Source organism: Pseudochaenichthys georgianus, chromosome 18 (assembly GCF_902827115.2).
Source record: "Pseudochaenichthys georgianus chromosome 18, fPseGeo1.2, whole genome shotgun sequence".
NCBI classification, from domain to species: Eukaryota; Metazoa; Chordata; class Actinopteri; order Perciformes; family Channichthyidae; genus Pseudochaenichthys; species Pseudochaenichthys georgianus.
Genome location: NC_047520.1, coordinates 22144812 through 22161277, shown reverse-complemented (window position 1 = coordinate 22161277; position 16466 = coordinate 22144812). Strand labels below are relative to the sequence as shown.

The 16466-nt window shown below is 45.1% G+C and overlaps 1 protein-coding gene across 1 annotated transcript in view; it reads right to left on the bottom strand.

Annotated features, from left to right (window-relative positions):
• The window catches only part of adam19a (ADAM metallopeptidase domain 19a), a 301656-nt gene that overhangs the window by 41301 nt on the left and 243889 nt on the right, over positions 1-16466 (bottom strand). The window contains exons 10-13 of the mRNA XM_034105687.1: positions 10120-10204; positions 4695-4837; positions 2284-2461; positions 89-178 (exon numbers count right to left, since the gene is read on the bottom strand). Of these exons, the coding sequence (XP_033961578.1) occupies positions 89-178; positions 2284-2461; positions 4695-4837; positions 10120-10204 (496 nt within the window). The remainder of the gene's footprint in view (positions 1-88; positions 179-2283; positions 2462-4694; positions 4838-10119; positions 10205-16466) is intronic.

The following is a 16466-nucleotide window of genomic DNA, read 5'->3' as shown; positions in this document are numbered from 1 at the left end:
GACACTGAGACGCTGCTGCGAATCAGGCTCCCTCCCACGCTGCTGCTGCTGCCGCCTGCATGTGTGTGTGTGTGTGTGTGTGTGTCACCTTGCAGCCCTCGCAGCACACTCCATGCGCACACTGAGCCTCCTCCTTCAAGGTGCAGTTATTGGCATTGCAGCAATCATTGGTGCATTCCTGTAACACACAACCACACATGTTGAAACACTCACTTTCCACAGATCAAACTCACTCTCCTCAATAACGACATTTATTAGAACGTAACATTTGTAGGAGTGGGAAACATTATTTTATAACATCGCAATACACATTAGATTTGCAGGTTTGAAAGTTAGCAAGTTCTTATTCAGGGTTCTGAACTCGACTGCCAACGTTAATGCAGGTCGGACAGTCCATGATCAGGTAAACAACATCGTTTAGTTGATAGAAACATTACAAAGCTATTCATAAAGTAAATCCGGGGACATTATGCATATGAATAAAAAACAGACAAGCGAAAAAGAACACACACACACACACACACACACGCACGCGCACACACACACACACACACACACACACACACACACACACACACACACACACACACACACACACCACACACACACACACACACACACACACACACACACACACACACACACACACACACACACACACACACACACCACACACACACACACACACACACACACACACACACACACACGCACGCAGGATTGACAGCTGTGACTGACACACAGATGTTGGCAGGAGGCAGAACATTTAAAATCCAGAGAAGTGCTTCTGCTGCTCATCTGTCATAACACGCTAAGAGAAAAAGACATTTCTCGTCGCCATGGCACCCTCTGACAAGCCATGTTTACAATGGTAAAGGAATGGGGGAGTTGAAACCACAGTCTATGGCTGAACCAAGCCAGATGACAGATGATGAACACAAGGAGAGGAAGAGGGATGTTCCTCCAAACAACAACACTTTCAAATAGAACCTTTGCCTCGACTGTAAACCCTGCAGCAGAGGAGAGCTGCTGGTTTACAATGAGTGTAATACAATTCTATTTTATTTATTTATTTAATTTTGAATTGTGAATTTTGAATGTCCATGTTTGTACTAGTGTTTTCCTTCTTAAAATGTGTTTTGAGATTTGGTTGAGCAGGGTATACTTGTACTTTTACTAGTCCTTTATTAGAGATGTGTCTGTTGTTTGTTTTTAGTGTCAGGATGGAACCCTTGTATCTACCTACGGGTACAAATAAATAACCTGAACCTGAACTGAACCTGTGTGTGATGGTGTCTGGTCTGAATGCAGCTCCACTGTCAGCGCTCTCACTGTCGCCAGCGCACCCTGTCAGACACCAATTTGCTGCTTGAACCCGAGTAGGTTTATTTAACCTCTGGGTCTTTGAGCGCAAACACTTCATCTCCATTTAAGGACACTTTAGCAATCTTTCAGCTGTGTTGCACAAAGCCACGGAGAGCGCATTACTGAAGAAGCTGAAACCACGCTGCTCTACGGAAAGAGCTTACTTTTACTTTGGTGACGTGTAATGAATAGACTAGATAGTACGTTGGAAAGATTTAGGTTTAGCGTTTGTGCTTTGTTTAATAGTGAGAGAGACAGGCAGGGGATGGAATGTTTGCCGCCCTACATGGTGATCTATATATTATATCATTTCAACTTAAAGTCCACCTCCAGTCTTATTTTAAAGTCTGTGAATGACTCTGATATAAGAACTATTTGGATACATGGTGTCCCACATACAGAGTATAATGAACTCCGGAAGCACATCCGTTTCCATGGTTCATGCTACGGGGAGCGTGTGAAGCACATGAGCTACATTACATTACAGCAGAACATAGCCTGAGTTTTTTAAGAAGATTTCTATAAAACATGAACAGTAAGAACACTGAGTCACACTACATTCTAAACAACGAGGGCTCCATCTGATAAGGAACGATGGTGTGATATGATTAAACAATCTACAGAACAGCTACTAAGTGGAGATTTTGGAGATGTTTTGGTAACAATTGCCGACATTTCTTCTAATCTGTTTAGTAAAGTATAACAGCTGTTAATAAACAAATGGAAGGTAAAAGTCAGACTGTGTGGTAATACAGTCACGATTCTATCAAACGATGAAAATATGTTGAACATTTAAGATCTTAAACATCTAGGGATAGAGAAAATAGGCAAATCCACGATAGTATTTATAACATATCTCTAAATAATTAGATGTGGTGTGTTAGAGTCATACAGGCTTGAGACGAACAGGATGCTCACCTCAGCCTCTCCACAGTCGCACTCCTCTCCGTCCTCCACAAAGCCGTTGCCGCACTTCTTGCCCCCCACCAGGTCCTTCATGTTGGGCATGTTGAAGAGACACATGCCCCCCCCCTTCTGGAAGTAGCTGTCCAGGTCCCGCTTGCTGCAGCGACTGAAGACACGTGGGAACGGATGGCTGGAAAGGGACAGGACATTTGACTCCTTTCTTCCACTCTTCTGCACTTCCATGTTTCTTGTCAGTGCTTTGAAATGTTGTGGGACATCATACCAAGGCTTTCAATGTTCTTTCATTCTGTGTTTCTTTTACATATTCAAACTTAAAAGACTACACAGGAAATGAAATATCAGAACTAGTGATTACAAATCTATGATTGTAATAAAGTAGAACAAAAGAGAGAAATCTAAAATCAGAACACTCTAGCTTCCTCCAGCTGATTCATGTATCTGTGAGAGACACAGCTCACGTCTCAGGTCTCATGTCTCATGACTCAGGTCTCATGACTCAGGTCTCATGACTCATGTCTCATGACTCATGTCTCATGTCTCATGACTCATGTCTCATGTCTCATGGCTCAGGTCTCATGACTCAGGTCTCATGACTCATGTCTCATGTCTCATGACTCATGTCTCAGGTCTCATGTCTCATGTCGCATGTCTCAGGTCGCATGTCTCAGGTCTCATGTCTCATGACTCAGGTCGCATGTCTCAGGTCTCAGGTCTCAGGTCTCATGACTCATGTCTCATGTCTCATGTTTCAGGTCTCATGTCTCATGACTCATGTCTCATGACTCAGGTCTCATGACTCAGGTCTCATGTCTCAGGTCTCATGACTCATGTCTCATGTCTCATGTCTCAGGTCTCATGACTCAGGTCTCATGACTCAGGTCTCATGACTCAGGTCTCATGTCTCATGACTCATGTCTCATGTCTCATGACTCATGTCTCATGTCTCAGGTCTCATGTCTCATGACTCAGGTCTTATGTCTCAGGTCTCATGACTCATGTCTCAGGTCTCATGTCTCATGTCTCAGGTCTCAGGTCTCATGACTCATGTCTCATGACTCATGTCTCATGTCTCAGGTCTCATGACTCAGGTCTCATGACTCAGGTCTCATGACTCAGGTCTCATGTCTCATGTCTCATGTCTCAGGTCTCATGACTCAGGTCTCATGACTCAGGTCTCATGTCTCATGTCTCATGTCTCATGACTCATGACTCATGTCTCATGTCTCATGTCTCATGACTCAGGTCTCAGGTCTCATGTCTCAGGTCTCAGGTCTCATGACTCATGTCTCAGGTCTCAGGTCTCAGGTCTCAGGTCTCAGGTCTCATGACTCATGTCTCATGACTCATGTCTCATGTCTCATGTCTCAGGTCTCATGACTCAGGTCTCATGACTCATGTCTCATGACTCAGGTCTCATGTCTCATGTCTCAGGTCTCATGTCTCAGGTCTCAGGTCTCATGACTCATGTCTCAGGTCTCATGACTCATGACTCATGTCTCATGACTCATGTCTCATGTCTCATGTCTCAGGTCTCATGACTCATGTCTCATGACTCATGTCTCATGACTCAGGTCTCAGGTCTCATGTCTCAGGTCTCATGACTCATGACTCATGTCTCATGTCTCATGACTCATGTCTCATGTCTCATGTCTCAGGTCTCATGACTCATGTCTCATGACTCAGGTCTCAGGACTCATGTCTCATGTCTCATGTCTCAGGTCTCATGACTCAGGTCTCATGACTCATGTCTCATGACTCAGGTCTCATGTCTCATGACTCATGTCTCAGGTCTCATGACTCATGACTCAGGTCTCATGTCTCATGTCTCAGGTCTCATTTCTCATGTCTCCTCTCTCCTGCCCCCTCTCTGTGTCTCCTGCCTCCTTGCTCCTTCCTCCTGTCTCCTCTCTCTGTCTTCTGCCTCCTGTCTCCTGTCTCCTCTCTCCTGTCTCCTCTTTCCTGCCTCCTGTCTCTTCTCTCTGTCTCCTGTCTCAGGTGTCTCACCCGGTGGCAGCAGCCATCACACACCGTGGCATCCTGTCTCATGTCCCCTGTCTCACCCGGTGGCAGCAGTCATCAAACACTGTGGCCTCCTGTCTCCTGTCCCCTGTCTCCTGTCTCATCCGGTGGCAGCAGCCATCAAACACCGTGGCCTCCTGTCTCCTGTCTCACCCGGTGGCAGCAGTCATCACACACCGTGGCCTCCTGTCCCCTGTCTCCTGCCTCCTGTCTCATGCCTCCTGTCTCCTGCCTCCTTCCGCCTTTCTCCTGTCTCCTGCCTCCTTCCGCCTGACCCTTGCCTCCTGTCTCATGCCTCCTGTCTCCTGCCTCCTTCTGCCTGCCTCCTGTCTCCTTTCTCCTGTCTCCTGCCTCCTGTCTCCTCTTTCTGTCTCATGTCTCACCCGGTGGCAGCAGCCATCACACACCCCCCCTGCTCGGCCGTGGCCTCCACACAGCAGCCATCATGGTCGTGGCTCATGCCGAAGTTGTGTCCGATCTCGTGGGCCATGGTTGCCGCGGCGCCGATGGGCAGCTCAGAGTGGTCCTGTAGGGGGACAGAAGGGGGTCTCATTAGAATGACTGACAGCATCATGAGCAGCTGTGGAAACGCAGACCTCCAGATTTGAAGTACATACTTCATGCAGGAGTCATTTTATATTTGCCAGGGCATCTACAGTTGAGGCCTAAATGATTAGCCCCCCAGGGGTTATGGAACATTTTCCTAACATTCTTCCCAATGTTTCCAGCATTGATCAAACTTGATATCATCAAACATTCACCAGTGCTGTTTAGCAGCTTCTGGAACATTTAGGAACGTGTTTAGGCTCGCTTTATATCAAATATAGTGACAAACGGGTTGGTCAAAGAATATCAGCCCCCATGTGAATTTTTGCTTTCAAAACACACCTAATCAACTTTCAATCAGCTTTCAAGCCACACCTGAGCATTCAATGAGCATACAAGGACTCCAAGACACAGGCACTTGAATACCTTGTTGAGAGGGGCTATACTACTCCTACTCACCATGCCAAGACAAAGGACATCGGTCTTGAGCTCAGAAAGAAGACAGTGGAGGCTCATGATAAGGGGGAAGGCTACACTGCTATGTCCAAGCGCTTCACCGTGTCTAGAACTGCTGTATGGTGCATCATTGCGAAGTACAAGGAGACACATTCTGTAAGAAACAAACCTGGGCGTGGTCGAAGGCGCAAGATTTCAAGCACTCTGGAGAGGAAAGTAGTCAGAGATGTCAGCAAGAATCCCTGGACATCTGCCAAGATGATTGTTGCCGACCTGGCCTCTTCTTCAAGGAACACAGTGGTGAGGGCTCTTCATCGTGGTGGGCTTCAGGGCCACAAGAACCCCTCTACTCAAAGGGTGGCCCATCAGAGCCAGACTGATGCCCGTGAACATTTGAAAGGTAAAGACGAGTGTTGTAAGTCTGTGCTTTGGTCTGATGAGACTAAACTGGAACTGTTGGGGCACATGGATGCTGCTTGTGTTCGGCGAAGAACACATCATGCTGTGGGACTGTGCTGCAGCCTCGGGCACAGGGAGCCTTGTTCGGTGCAAGGCTTCATGACATGTTTTAATGATGTTGACATTTTGAGGGATAACATGAACACATCTGCTCTTATTCTTCGCTTAGGTCGTCGCTGGGTCTTCCATCAAGACGATGACCCAAAGCACACATCAAACTGGGTCCAACAGTTCCTAAAGGACACCAAGGTGCTGGAGTGGCCCGCACAGAGCCCAGACCTGAATCCTATTGAGAATCTGGAGGGTGCTGAAACTGAATGTCCATGCTCGGAAACCACGCAATGTGGACCAGCTGGAACCATTTGGAAGAATGGGCCAAACCCGTCAAGAGACCTGTGCCAACCAATGGGCCAAACCCGTCAAGAGACCTGTGCCAACCAATGGGCTAAACCCCTCAAGAGACCTGTGCCAACCAATGGGCTAAACCCCTCAAGAGACCTGTGCCAACCAATGGGCCAAACCCCTCAAGAGACCTGTGCCAACCAATGGGCCAAACCCCTCAAGAGACCTGTGCCAACCAATGGGCCAAACCCCTCAAGAGACCTGTGCCAACCTGCCAAAGAACTACTCTGAGAGCTTGTTGTAGTTGTGGCTCAGAAAGGGTACACTATCGACTATTCATGGCCTGGGGCTGATATTCTTTGACCAACCCGTTTGTCACTATATTTGATATAAAGCGAGCCTAAACACATTCCTAAATGTTCCAGAAGCTGCTAAACAGCACTGGTGAATGTTTGATGATATCAAGTTTGATCAATGCTGGAAATGTTCCATAACTCCTGGGGGATAATCATTTAGGCCTCAACTGTATATGCCCCCCTTCTCCCTGTTTGCCCCCCTTTCTGTGAACTGTATGAGTTGGTTTAATGTAAAGCTAGTTTGATAAGCTCATATCATTTGTACTCTTGCCTTTGTGGCAGCTGATTGGACGGTTTTAGAGGTAGGAACGGATTGTTATTGTTGTATCGTTAAAGCTTGAACCTCTTTCTACTGCTTCATAATGTTTTACTTTTAGAATGGATGACCCTAATTTGAACTATGACCCTAGAGCTAACTGAAGAAACAATGAATACTAGTTTATATTCTAGGTGACATTCAGCACCCACACAAGCAGAGACAATCAAAAGAAAAGAGTGTGCTTCATGAGTGCACACACTATTGAAAATAGAAGTTTGCAATGATCAACTGAGCTTAATAGAAGCCAAACAAGGGAGACACTTTTTTCGCGTTTTCATACTGTTAATAGTTTTGTGTTGTTATTACAGTTTCCATGGTACCCATTTTGAATTCAAGTCAAACCACATGTATCAACAGACTGGAGGCACAGATCTGGTGGTACAATGTGTCTCCTTTTGCATATGCATTTAAGGGGAGATTGCACAATGAATATGATGTGACATGTAAACAGGCTTTGATTTTATCCAATGCTTTATTCCAGATGCTTTTATCCAAAGCGACTTCCATACTCAATACTGAGGGCAATCCCCACAGGAGCACTTTGGGGTGAAGGGTCTCAGGGACACAACGACATGCTGACTGCAGTGGGGTTTGAACCTGATCCGAACACCAACACACAACCCACTGCACCACATGCCTTTGATGATGCAGTCCTGTATTTCTGACATGAATGTCACAGAAGGAGAGGAGAAGCTTAACACACACACACACACACACACACACACACACACACACACACACACACACACACACACACACACACAACACACACACACACACACACACACACACACACACACACACACACACACACACACACACACACACACACACACACACACACACACACACACACACACACACACACCACACACACACACACACACACACACACACACACACACACACACACACACACACACACACACACACACACACACACACACACACACACACACACACACAGCTCTGCTTCTGAATTATGCAGACTGTATACATTGGGCTGTCAGGAAATGTTGATGTTCTGCTGTGAAATCCTTCACATGCTTTTTAGTGTTCTGGGGGTGAAACGGCAGAAGTAATAAAGTGTGTGAGGGTGTGAGGAGGTGAGCGAGCAGCTGGGTCAGTCACAGGACATTTAGATTCTGCAGGGGGCCACAGGGAGCTAACAGCCCATTAGAAGCTAATCACGCTTGGAGGAGCTATCGATCCTGCAGTCCACTACACATATACTATGAAGCCATAGAGTCACAGCAAGTGGATAATACTACACATGTGCGGCTTTCACACCAGCGCTTTTCCCTTTCTAGCTCCGAGCTGGAGCTTTTCTGGTTCAGCTCCGGTTTCCCTTTTCTGCTCCCGCTCTGTTCACACCGCCCAGAGCCCGTCATGACGTCACCGTTTACATCGCTGATTTGCTCCCCAACGGCATTACGGCGCTCACAACAACAACAACTGCGTCGGGTCGATGATCGTGTTGCTTTTAATAACACGAAGCCAGAATAAATTGAATAACGACTTCTCCAACCTTATACTTTGCTCCAGAGTGCCGTGGTTCATTGTTTATTAATGTGTTTCTGCAGCATTTACCGACCGCTGCAGGGCTGCTCTTCCACGGGAGTTTATTCTCCCGTTAGCTCCCGTTAGCTCGCACTGCAGCGGCCGCTCTAAAGTATTCACTGTCCGACTCACACAAGCAGCTGATGCATATCCCCAGTTCCCTTAGCCTAAGTGAATGTGTGTCAGTCTGAATTGACACTGTTTGGTATCACAACGCTGTTATGAAAGTTTCTCTGGTATCAAACGGGTGATGTTACCATAGCAACCGAAGCTAAACTGACTACTTGCATCCGATAGCTGCAATAATACACAACAACACGTCTGCCTCTCTCCACAATGATCGATAACAGTGAACGGATGGTCAAAGTAAGGCACAAATAAACAGAATCACACGAAGCCTGGTTAGTGTTGCCTGACTTTATAAAGTGTGTTTATAGGCACACTGCTTGTAGGCAGGCTGACAGTCGACCCATGGGAGGTGGGTTTAGTTTCCTGCACGCCTCGACGTAAGAGAGACGTAAGCGCCACCTCTTAGCTCCAAAGCTCTTGCCTCTAGACCGACAATTTTTTGGAGCTGGAAGTGAACCGGATTCCGGAGCTAAGGGGCGGCGCCGCTGCGGTGTGAACAGGAAAAAACGGTACTTTTCAGGCTCTAGCTCCGAGCCGGAGCTGAAAATGCGTTGGTGTGAAAGGGGCAATAGAGGCTCTCTGCAGGCAGCCAGGCAAGATCTGAATGGCTGAACCCTCCAACAACCAAGACAACCACTTCATTCCTCTACTGTAGTTCTTCAAGAAGAAGAAAAAACGAAGAATGTGTGCTTGTAGGAAAAACACAGCAAAGGCTATCCAATAATGCTTGGCTATTTTAGGATGATACATAATTCTTATACAAAATGAAGATCATCCCCTGCATTACATGATGTAGTTATGGTATGCTAATAATTAGGTTAGTGGGAACGTCATGTTTCTGTTGTCAAATCTGGTAAAGATAGTAAGGCACAGAGCTGGAGTCAGGTTAGCCTAGCTTAGCATAAAGACGTAAAGCAGGGGGTAGCTGGAAACACCTAGCATTAGCATGTTACTCATTGACTTATCAGCTAATCAGTTAATGCTAGCAGATTCTGCTAGTGTTAAACAGTAGCTAATTAGTGCTAACTGCTTCGACAGAATGTAAATGTGCAGGTGTGTTAGTGTTGGGAACCTTTCTAAAGTTCATTGCTAAACAAAATGTAAATTGTTTTAAGGTCAAATAATATTGTGTGTGGGTTTAACGTAATGCTAGTTTGATAGGGTCATATTATTTTTACTTTTGCTTTTGTGGCACTGAAGGATTTAGAGGTATTAGGATGGCATTAGTCAACTGCAATTTCTTTGTTGTAAACAACGGTATTATTGTAGCATTGTTGCAGCTTGAACCTCTTACCACTGCTTGATCATTTCAAATTGCACCCGAATAAACACGGATAGTCCTAATTTGAATTTAGACCCTATTTTGTTTTACTTGCTTGTAAGCGCTTTGAGCACCAGGAGAAGCGCTTTATAAATGTAATGTATTATTATTATTATTATTGAAGAAAAACTTAGAGCTCAATAAAGAAACAATGACTACACGTTTATAATTTAGGGGACAATCTGCAGGCTCAAAAGCAAACACAATCAAAAGAAAATGAATTCAAGCTGGAAGACAATATTAAGAGTGAAAAGTAAACCGAGCAGGGAGAGGAAATGATAGTGTGTGAAATAAAAGAGGAGACATGTCTTTCCACTCACCACGTTGATGCCTCCAGAGTTTTCCAGGCTGCACATCCCCTCCAGCGGTGCCATCCCGATAGTCGTCCCCTTGAAAATCACACCGCTATGGGAGCCCCACACACACACACACACACACACACACACACACACACACACACACACACACACACACACACACACACACACACACACACACACACACACACACACACACACACACACACACACACACACACACACACACACACACACACACACACACACACACACCCCGAAAAATCACTTAACCTTAATCTCCTCCCTGTTCACTTACAGGCTCCACAGTGGATGCACATTGATTGCAGATGCAACAGCAGGGCACAGACCTGACGAGTGTGTGAGATGTGTGTGAGTGTGTGTGATGTGTGTGAGTGTGTGTGAGTGTGTGTGATGCACCTCAATCCACCGCATGGCATCCACAAACAAACTGAAGCGGGTCTGATGAATCATTACAAAACAGGCCCTTTGGTATTAACACAACTAATTATGGAGCAAAAGGGGCTAACAATGTACTGCTTATGGATGTGTGTGTGTGTGTGTGTGTGCGCGTGTTTGAGTGTGTGCCAGCAGTCAGACTGAGATGCAGCTGCGTTGTTTGGCCCAATTACAGGCGACTGAAACGAGATCTTTTGCTTAATAAAATCTCTGTCAAACTAATCATTTGTCAATTGATACACTAACGGGGGGGGGGTGTGGAGTTAATCAGCGTTCTTAACTGAGGCTGCGATGATCATGAACCTGTGTACTAACCGTGTGTCAGCAGCGTTCTACCGCAAAAAGAAAGTCAAGCTGCGGAAGCTTTTATGTGTTGCATAATGAGCAATGTTGCTGATATATCAGCACGATAACTACTTGCCATGTAGAGATGTAATCTATCCCAGAGCAGGGCATCATTATTTACTGTGCATTACTGGCTGGCTTATGCTCCATGTTGAAAGTGTTAGATTTGGCAGCACTCTGTCAGCTCTACTGCTGCTGTCTGCAGCGTTAACAACTGGCACTCTTATCTGCTAGCGCTATACTCAGCCCTTCTCATGGTGACAACTGTCTGGAGACAATAAAGATAAGATGTACTTGTACAAATAATGTCTTGCAGCACCATAAAAAACAAGGCATTGCACATAATTGGAAATTAAATGAGTAGAAATAAACAATTCTAAAATATTAACATATCAAAATAGAAATAAACCAATCTCTCGATCATAGATGCTATGCATGTTGTATTAGCACCTTTGACTCGGAGATGGGTAGATTAGCAAAGAAAAAATACTGTTACTTTAAAAGAAAAGTTACTTTCAAAGTACTTTTTGATTTCGCCTAGCCACTAGGCCAAACAAACGATTAAGAAGGCAAATCTGAGATTTCATTTAACTCCAGCTCTCGACACAGGTTCGGGAAAGCCCCGTGAGTATGGGCTTAGATTTGTCTCATCAATAATTGTGTGAACATAAAAATAATTTGTGTGTAAATATGTGGTTTGTAAATGTGAAACACCACAAATGCATTTAAAAGATTTGCAAACTCACAAATACATTTGCAAATGTAAAACGGATCTGCAAATACGCTAAATATTTTCACAAAATAAAATAAGATCTGTGAATACTATAAATAATTTACAAATAACATTATGTCTTAAACATTTAACGTTGTTGTGCTCCCTCTCTCTGTTTCTTATCTATATCTAATAGAACTGCTCGGGTCTTGATAGATTGAGTGGGAAGTTCATGAGATCTTTCTAGAGGGTCTTGATAGATTGAGTGGGAAGTTCATGAGATCTTTCTAGAGGGTCTTGATAGATTGAGTGGGAAGTTCATGAGATCTTTCTAGAGGGTCTTGATAGATTGAGTGGGAAGTTCATGAGATCTTTCTAGAGGGTCTTGATAGATTGAGTGGGAAGTTCATGAGATCTTTCTAGAGGGTTATCAAGAATAACTTTTATCCAATGACCTTCTCCCTCTCTGTCTGTGTCTGTGTATTCTCTTGTTCCGATTAACCCAGACAAATCTTTTTTCTTGTTTTGTATATATCTACGCCGGGGTCCGGAGTCGAGGCTGATCCTCTTGCTGTAGTCCTGTGTCTTGGATCCTCTATCCTGAGTTCTGGATTAAGTCGTGGACTTCGGGTCGTGGCTGTTCCTGTCTCTGCGGCCCTGCCTTGGGTCTCGTCATGCTGCTTCCCTGATGGCTTCCTCAGGAATGTAGCTGACATCCTCGTGGATTCATCTTCTCATTACAGACACATGCACTTCCTAACATCCGGTCTATATGCTGTAAAATGTATTATCTCTTGGATTTACACACGGCATCTATTGCACGTCTGTCCGTCCTGGAGAGGGATCCCTCCTCTGCTGCTCTCCCTGAGGTTTCTCCCATGTTCCTTTTAAACTGTGGGTTTTCTCTGGAAGTGTTTCCTTGTACGATGTGAGGGTCTAAGGACAGAGGGTCTGAGGACAGAGGGTCTAAGGACAGAGGGTCTGAGGACAGAGGGTCTGAGGACAGAGGGTCTGAGGACAGAGGGTCTGAGGACAGAGGGTCTAAGGACAGAGGGTCTGAGGACAGAGGGTCTGAGGACAGAGGGTCTGAGGACAGAGGGTCTGAGGACAGAGGGTCTGAGGACAGAGGGTCCGAGGACAGAGGGTCTAAGGACAGAGGGTCTAAGGATAGAGGGTGTTGTTTTTCTCTGATATTCTGAACAGTCTGTGTTGTTGTATTTGCTGTAAAGTGTCTCTACTGTAGGCTATTTTTATTTTATGTACAGCACTTTGGCTCCACCAGACATCGTTTATAAATGTGCTATATAAATAAAACTTGATTTGATTTGATTGACAACTTTCGATCAGGCATTTGTGAATCTATTTTGTATTTGTCAACCAAAAATGTGCTTGTGGATCTCAAATCTCTGCTTGTGGATTGTCTTTTTACACACACATGGGCCCTTTCTCATTTCACAAATTACCCCTCCTCGACTCCTCGGTCCTCCGGTAGTGACAACATTTAGCCTTACTGAAGGCTAACCTAAATACGGTGCTTTTCTACAGATAACCTTACCACTGCACTGGTAAGGTAAAACTAGGCCGATTAATAAGATGTGAAGTGCTTTGTAACTTTGACCCGCTTGAATGAATACACACAAAATATGAAGAAAGAGTTATCTCTGGGGCTGCTTCGCGGCTAGCTGTAGCCCCCGGGACCCGGAAGTGGCGTAGCCTAATTAGCCTACAACATCAATGCATACGAATGTGCTCGGAATAGGCTGTATTGAACAAATAAACTAACACAAATGAACTGTATCACTATAACATGATGGTGATAAAGAATGCACCTAACGTACATTAAACGTACGAAACGAACGTACGTTCATTAAAGTAATACAAAAATGGCACATTAAACAAACCATCATGCTCTTACTTTGAAACCTTGAAATCCGGAAATGTCATCATCAGCAGGCCATCACGTGGCTTCCGAAAATAACCGAGTGACACGAGCAGATTTCGGTCGAGACCAGCGGAAAGTTTGTCTCAAAACTCTGTGGCCCTTTCTCATTTCACTAATTTCCTCGCCTCCTCGGTCCTCCGGTAGTGACCCGGAAATGGATTTCAGCGCGCCATGTTGAAGGATATCTCATCACTCTAAATGCACTTCGAGGATCGAGCATCGAGGAGGCTCTCTGGAGGAGCTATAATCGAGGATACACTGATGGGTCCTCCGCGCCAGTCCGCGGATGTATTTCCGGGAACGGTGGAGGCGTGACGCACGGCCGGACTTATCTCAGCCAATGACAGCTCTGCATGCATCCCCTGGATATTATTTTATTAACTGCTTTCATCGCGATGCAATGTTTACAGTGAGAACAGCTGTGAGGTCCGTGCATATATCCAGTCTCTGATTGTGTTACGTTATTATGAGAGTGCTCTCATACTCGTTTGAATCTGAAATTGTATATATTTATTATTTATATAAATATATATAAATAAATATATATGTGTGTGTGTGTGTGTGTATATGTCCGCATCTGTAGCCTGTTGTCTCATTATACCGCACTGTGAATGAATTAAAAGTAAATATATAAGTGGTCATGAACACATCTGTCCATCAGACAGAGGGCTGCTGCCTCCTGTCATCATTAATGGACGTCTCTTTAAAATGACCGCATCGAGGATAGGAGTCGAGGAGGGGAGTCGAGGAGGGGAATTAGAGAAGTGAGAAAGGGCCTGTGTGTGTAAAAAGACGACCCACAAGCAGAGATTTGAGATCCACAAGCGCATTTTTGGTTGACAAATACAAAATGGATTCACAGATGCCTGATCGAAAGTTGTCAATGTTAAAGAGATATTCACAAATCCCTTTTGTTTATTTGTAAATTATTATAGTATTCACAGATCTTTTTTTTATTTGTGAAAATATTTGGCGTATTTGCAGATCCGTTTTACATTTGCACATTTATTTGTGAGTTTGCAAATCTTTTAAATGCATTTGTGGTGTTTCACATTTACAAATCCCATATTTACACACAAATTATTTTTATGTTCACACAAATATTTATGAGACAAATCTAAGCCCATACATGAGCTTCTCGCTGTAGAGTGAAAATGGAGCACACTATTTGTTGTTTGTTTATATCACGCAGTCTGTTCTTCTTCTCTCGGTGTATCCAAGCCCCCAGGAAGTGTGGGAGGAATGAGGAAAATATTCGTTGTGGCCAAACGGCGGTACTACACTTCCGTATCAGTCACTGGGCCCGAAAATACTTTTTCCCATCGACTAACATTGGGAAAGAGACGTTTGTAAATCGTTGGATGATTTTTTAAAAACTAAATAAACTACCCAGTATGAACACTTGTATAGCCCTTATTACAAACATTCGGTCCTCAAGTTGTAAAATGTGCTAATAACGTTATTCTGAGTTATTTTCCTCTGCATTATGAACGCGCATCTAACCCACGGGACCGCGCCGCCCGGCACGTTTATGTGACGTGTTCAGTACTACATGAGTTTTACCTTTACCCATGGATGCACAATAAGAACGGATTATATGAATACTTTCGTGACGTTTCGCTCTCTCAAAAGTTGAGCCATTTTGTCTTCATGCGCCAATGAGCAACTCTCATAGGAATGAACGAGGCCCCGCCTCCCACGCTGTATCCAGTTCTTATGATACATGCATGGGTGTATCACGGGCCGTTTCTCAATCGCAAGTAAAACTGCTGCAGAGCAACTATTTCAAGTATACTACGTCATCGAGTGGCGCCGAAGGACTGTTTAAATGCATGTTAAATGCCCAGCATTCTGGAGAGGGGTCTGCCTGCAGACCTCCACTCTCAGGACACCTCCACTGTCAGTACAGGAAGTGACGATTCTGACGTGTGCTAGCTAATAGTGATGCTAATGATAGCTAATTCCTAATATTAGTATGTGTGTCGTTTGTACAGTGCTACTTATATGTTATGTAAAGCCTGCATACCTATGTGTTTTATTTCTGTATTGTTACAGTTTTACAAAGTAAAAGAAGAACAGTAAAGTCAAGAAAGAAAACCTTGCATCTTTATTGGAGGACTTTTAAATGTTAGCTAACTGTCTAGCTACGCATATGGATACACGCTGTAAGGGCAGAACAGTTCAATCATCTTAAGTGATGAAAAGTGATACTGTACTGATATTAACTACAATACAAGGTGTCCCTATATATATATATATTCCAGCTGGGAACCTCCACCCCGCTGCGGGACCCGTGGGACCCGTGGGACCCCTGGACGGTGCGTCTTGGTCACGCTTCATATCGGCCGGCCCGGGAAGGAAGAGACACGCAGAGTGGGGGAAGTCCCCCACCCCAACGCAGCACACCCTCCCGGCCATCACATTCCTCCATGGTGTCATTTGAGTGAAAAACTTTTACGAGAACCAGGGGGGTCAAAGGGGCTTGACCAAGGCCGACCCAAAGTGCACGGTGGGCGGACTCATCACCTCCGGGATGAGTCTCCATTGTGATTTGAAAAATTCCATCAAACGAGTCCTTCGGTGGGCGGGAAAAAAAAGTGTTCGTCAGAATCGTCACTTCCTGTACTGACAGTGGAGGTGTCCTGAGAGTGCAGCCTGCACCGGAACTGTCCTGAGAGTGGAGGCCTGCACCGGAACTGTCCTGAGAGTGGAGGCCTGCACCGGAACTGTCCTGAGAGTGGAGGCCTGCACCGGAACTGTCCTGAGAGTGGAGGTCTGCAGGCAGGCTCCCATGGCATTCTGCGCCACTCTATAGTTGCTCTGCAGCATGTGTACTTGCGATTGAGAAACGGCCATGCAGTCTGTATTCCGGTTGTTGCCTCTTTTGAATAA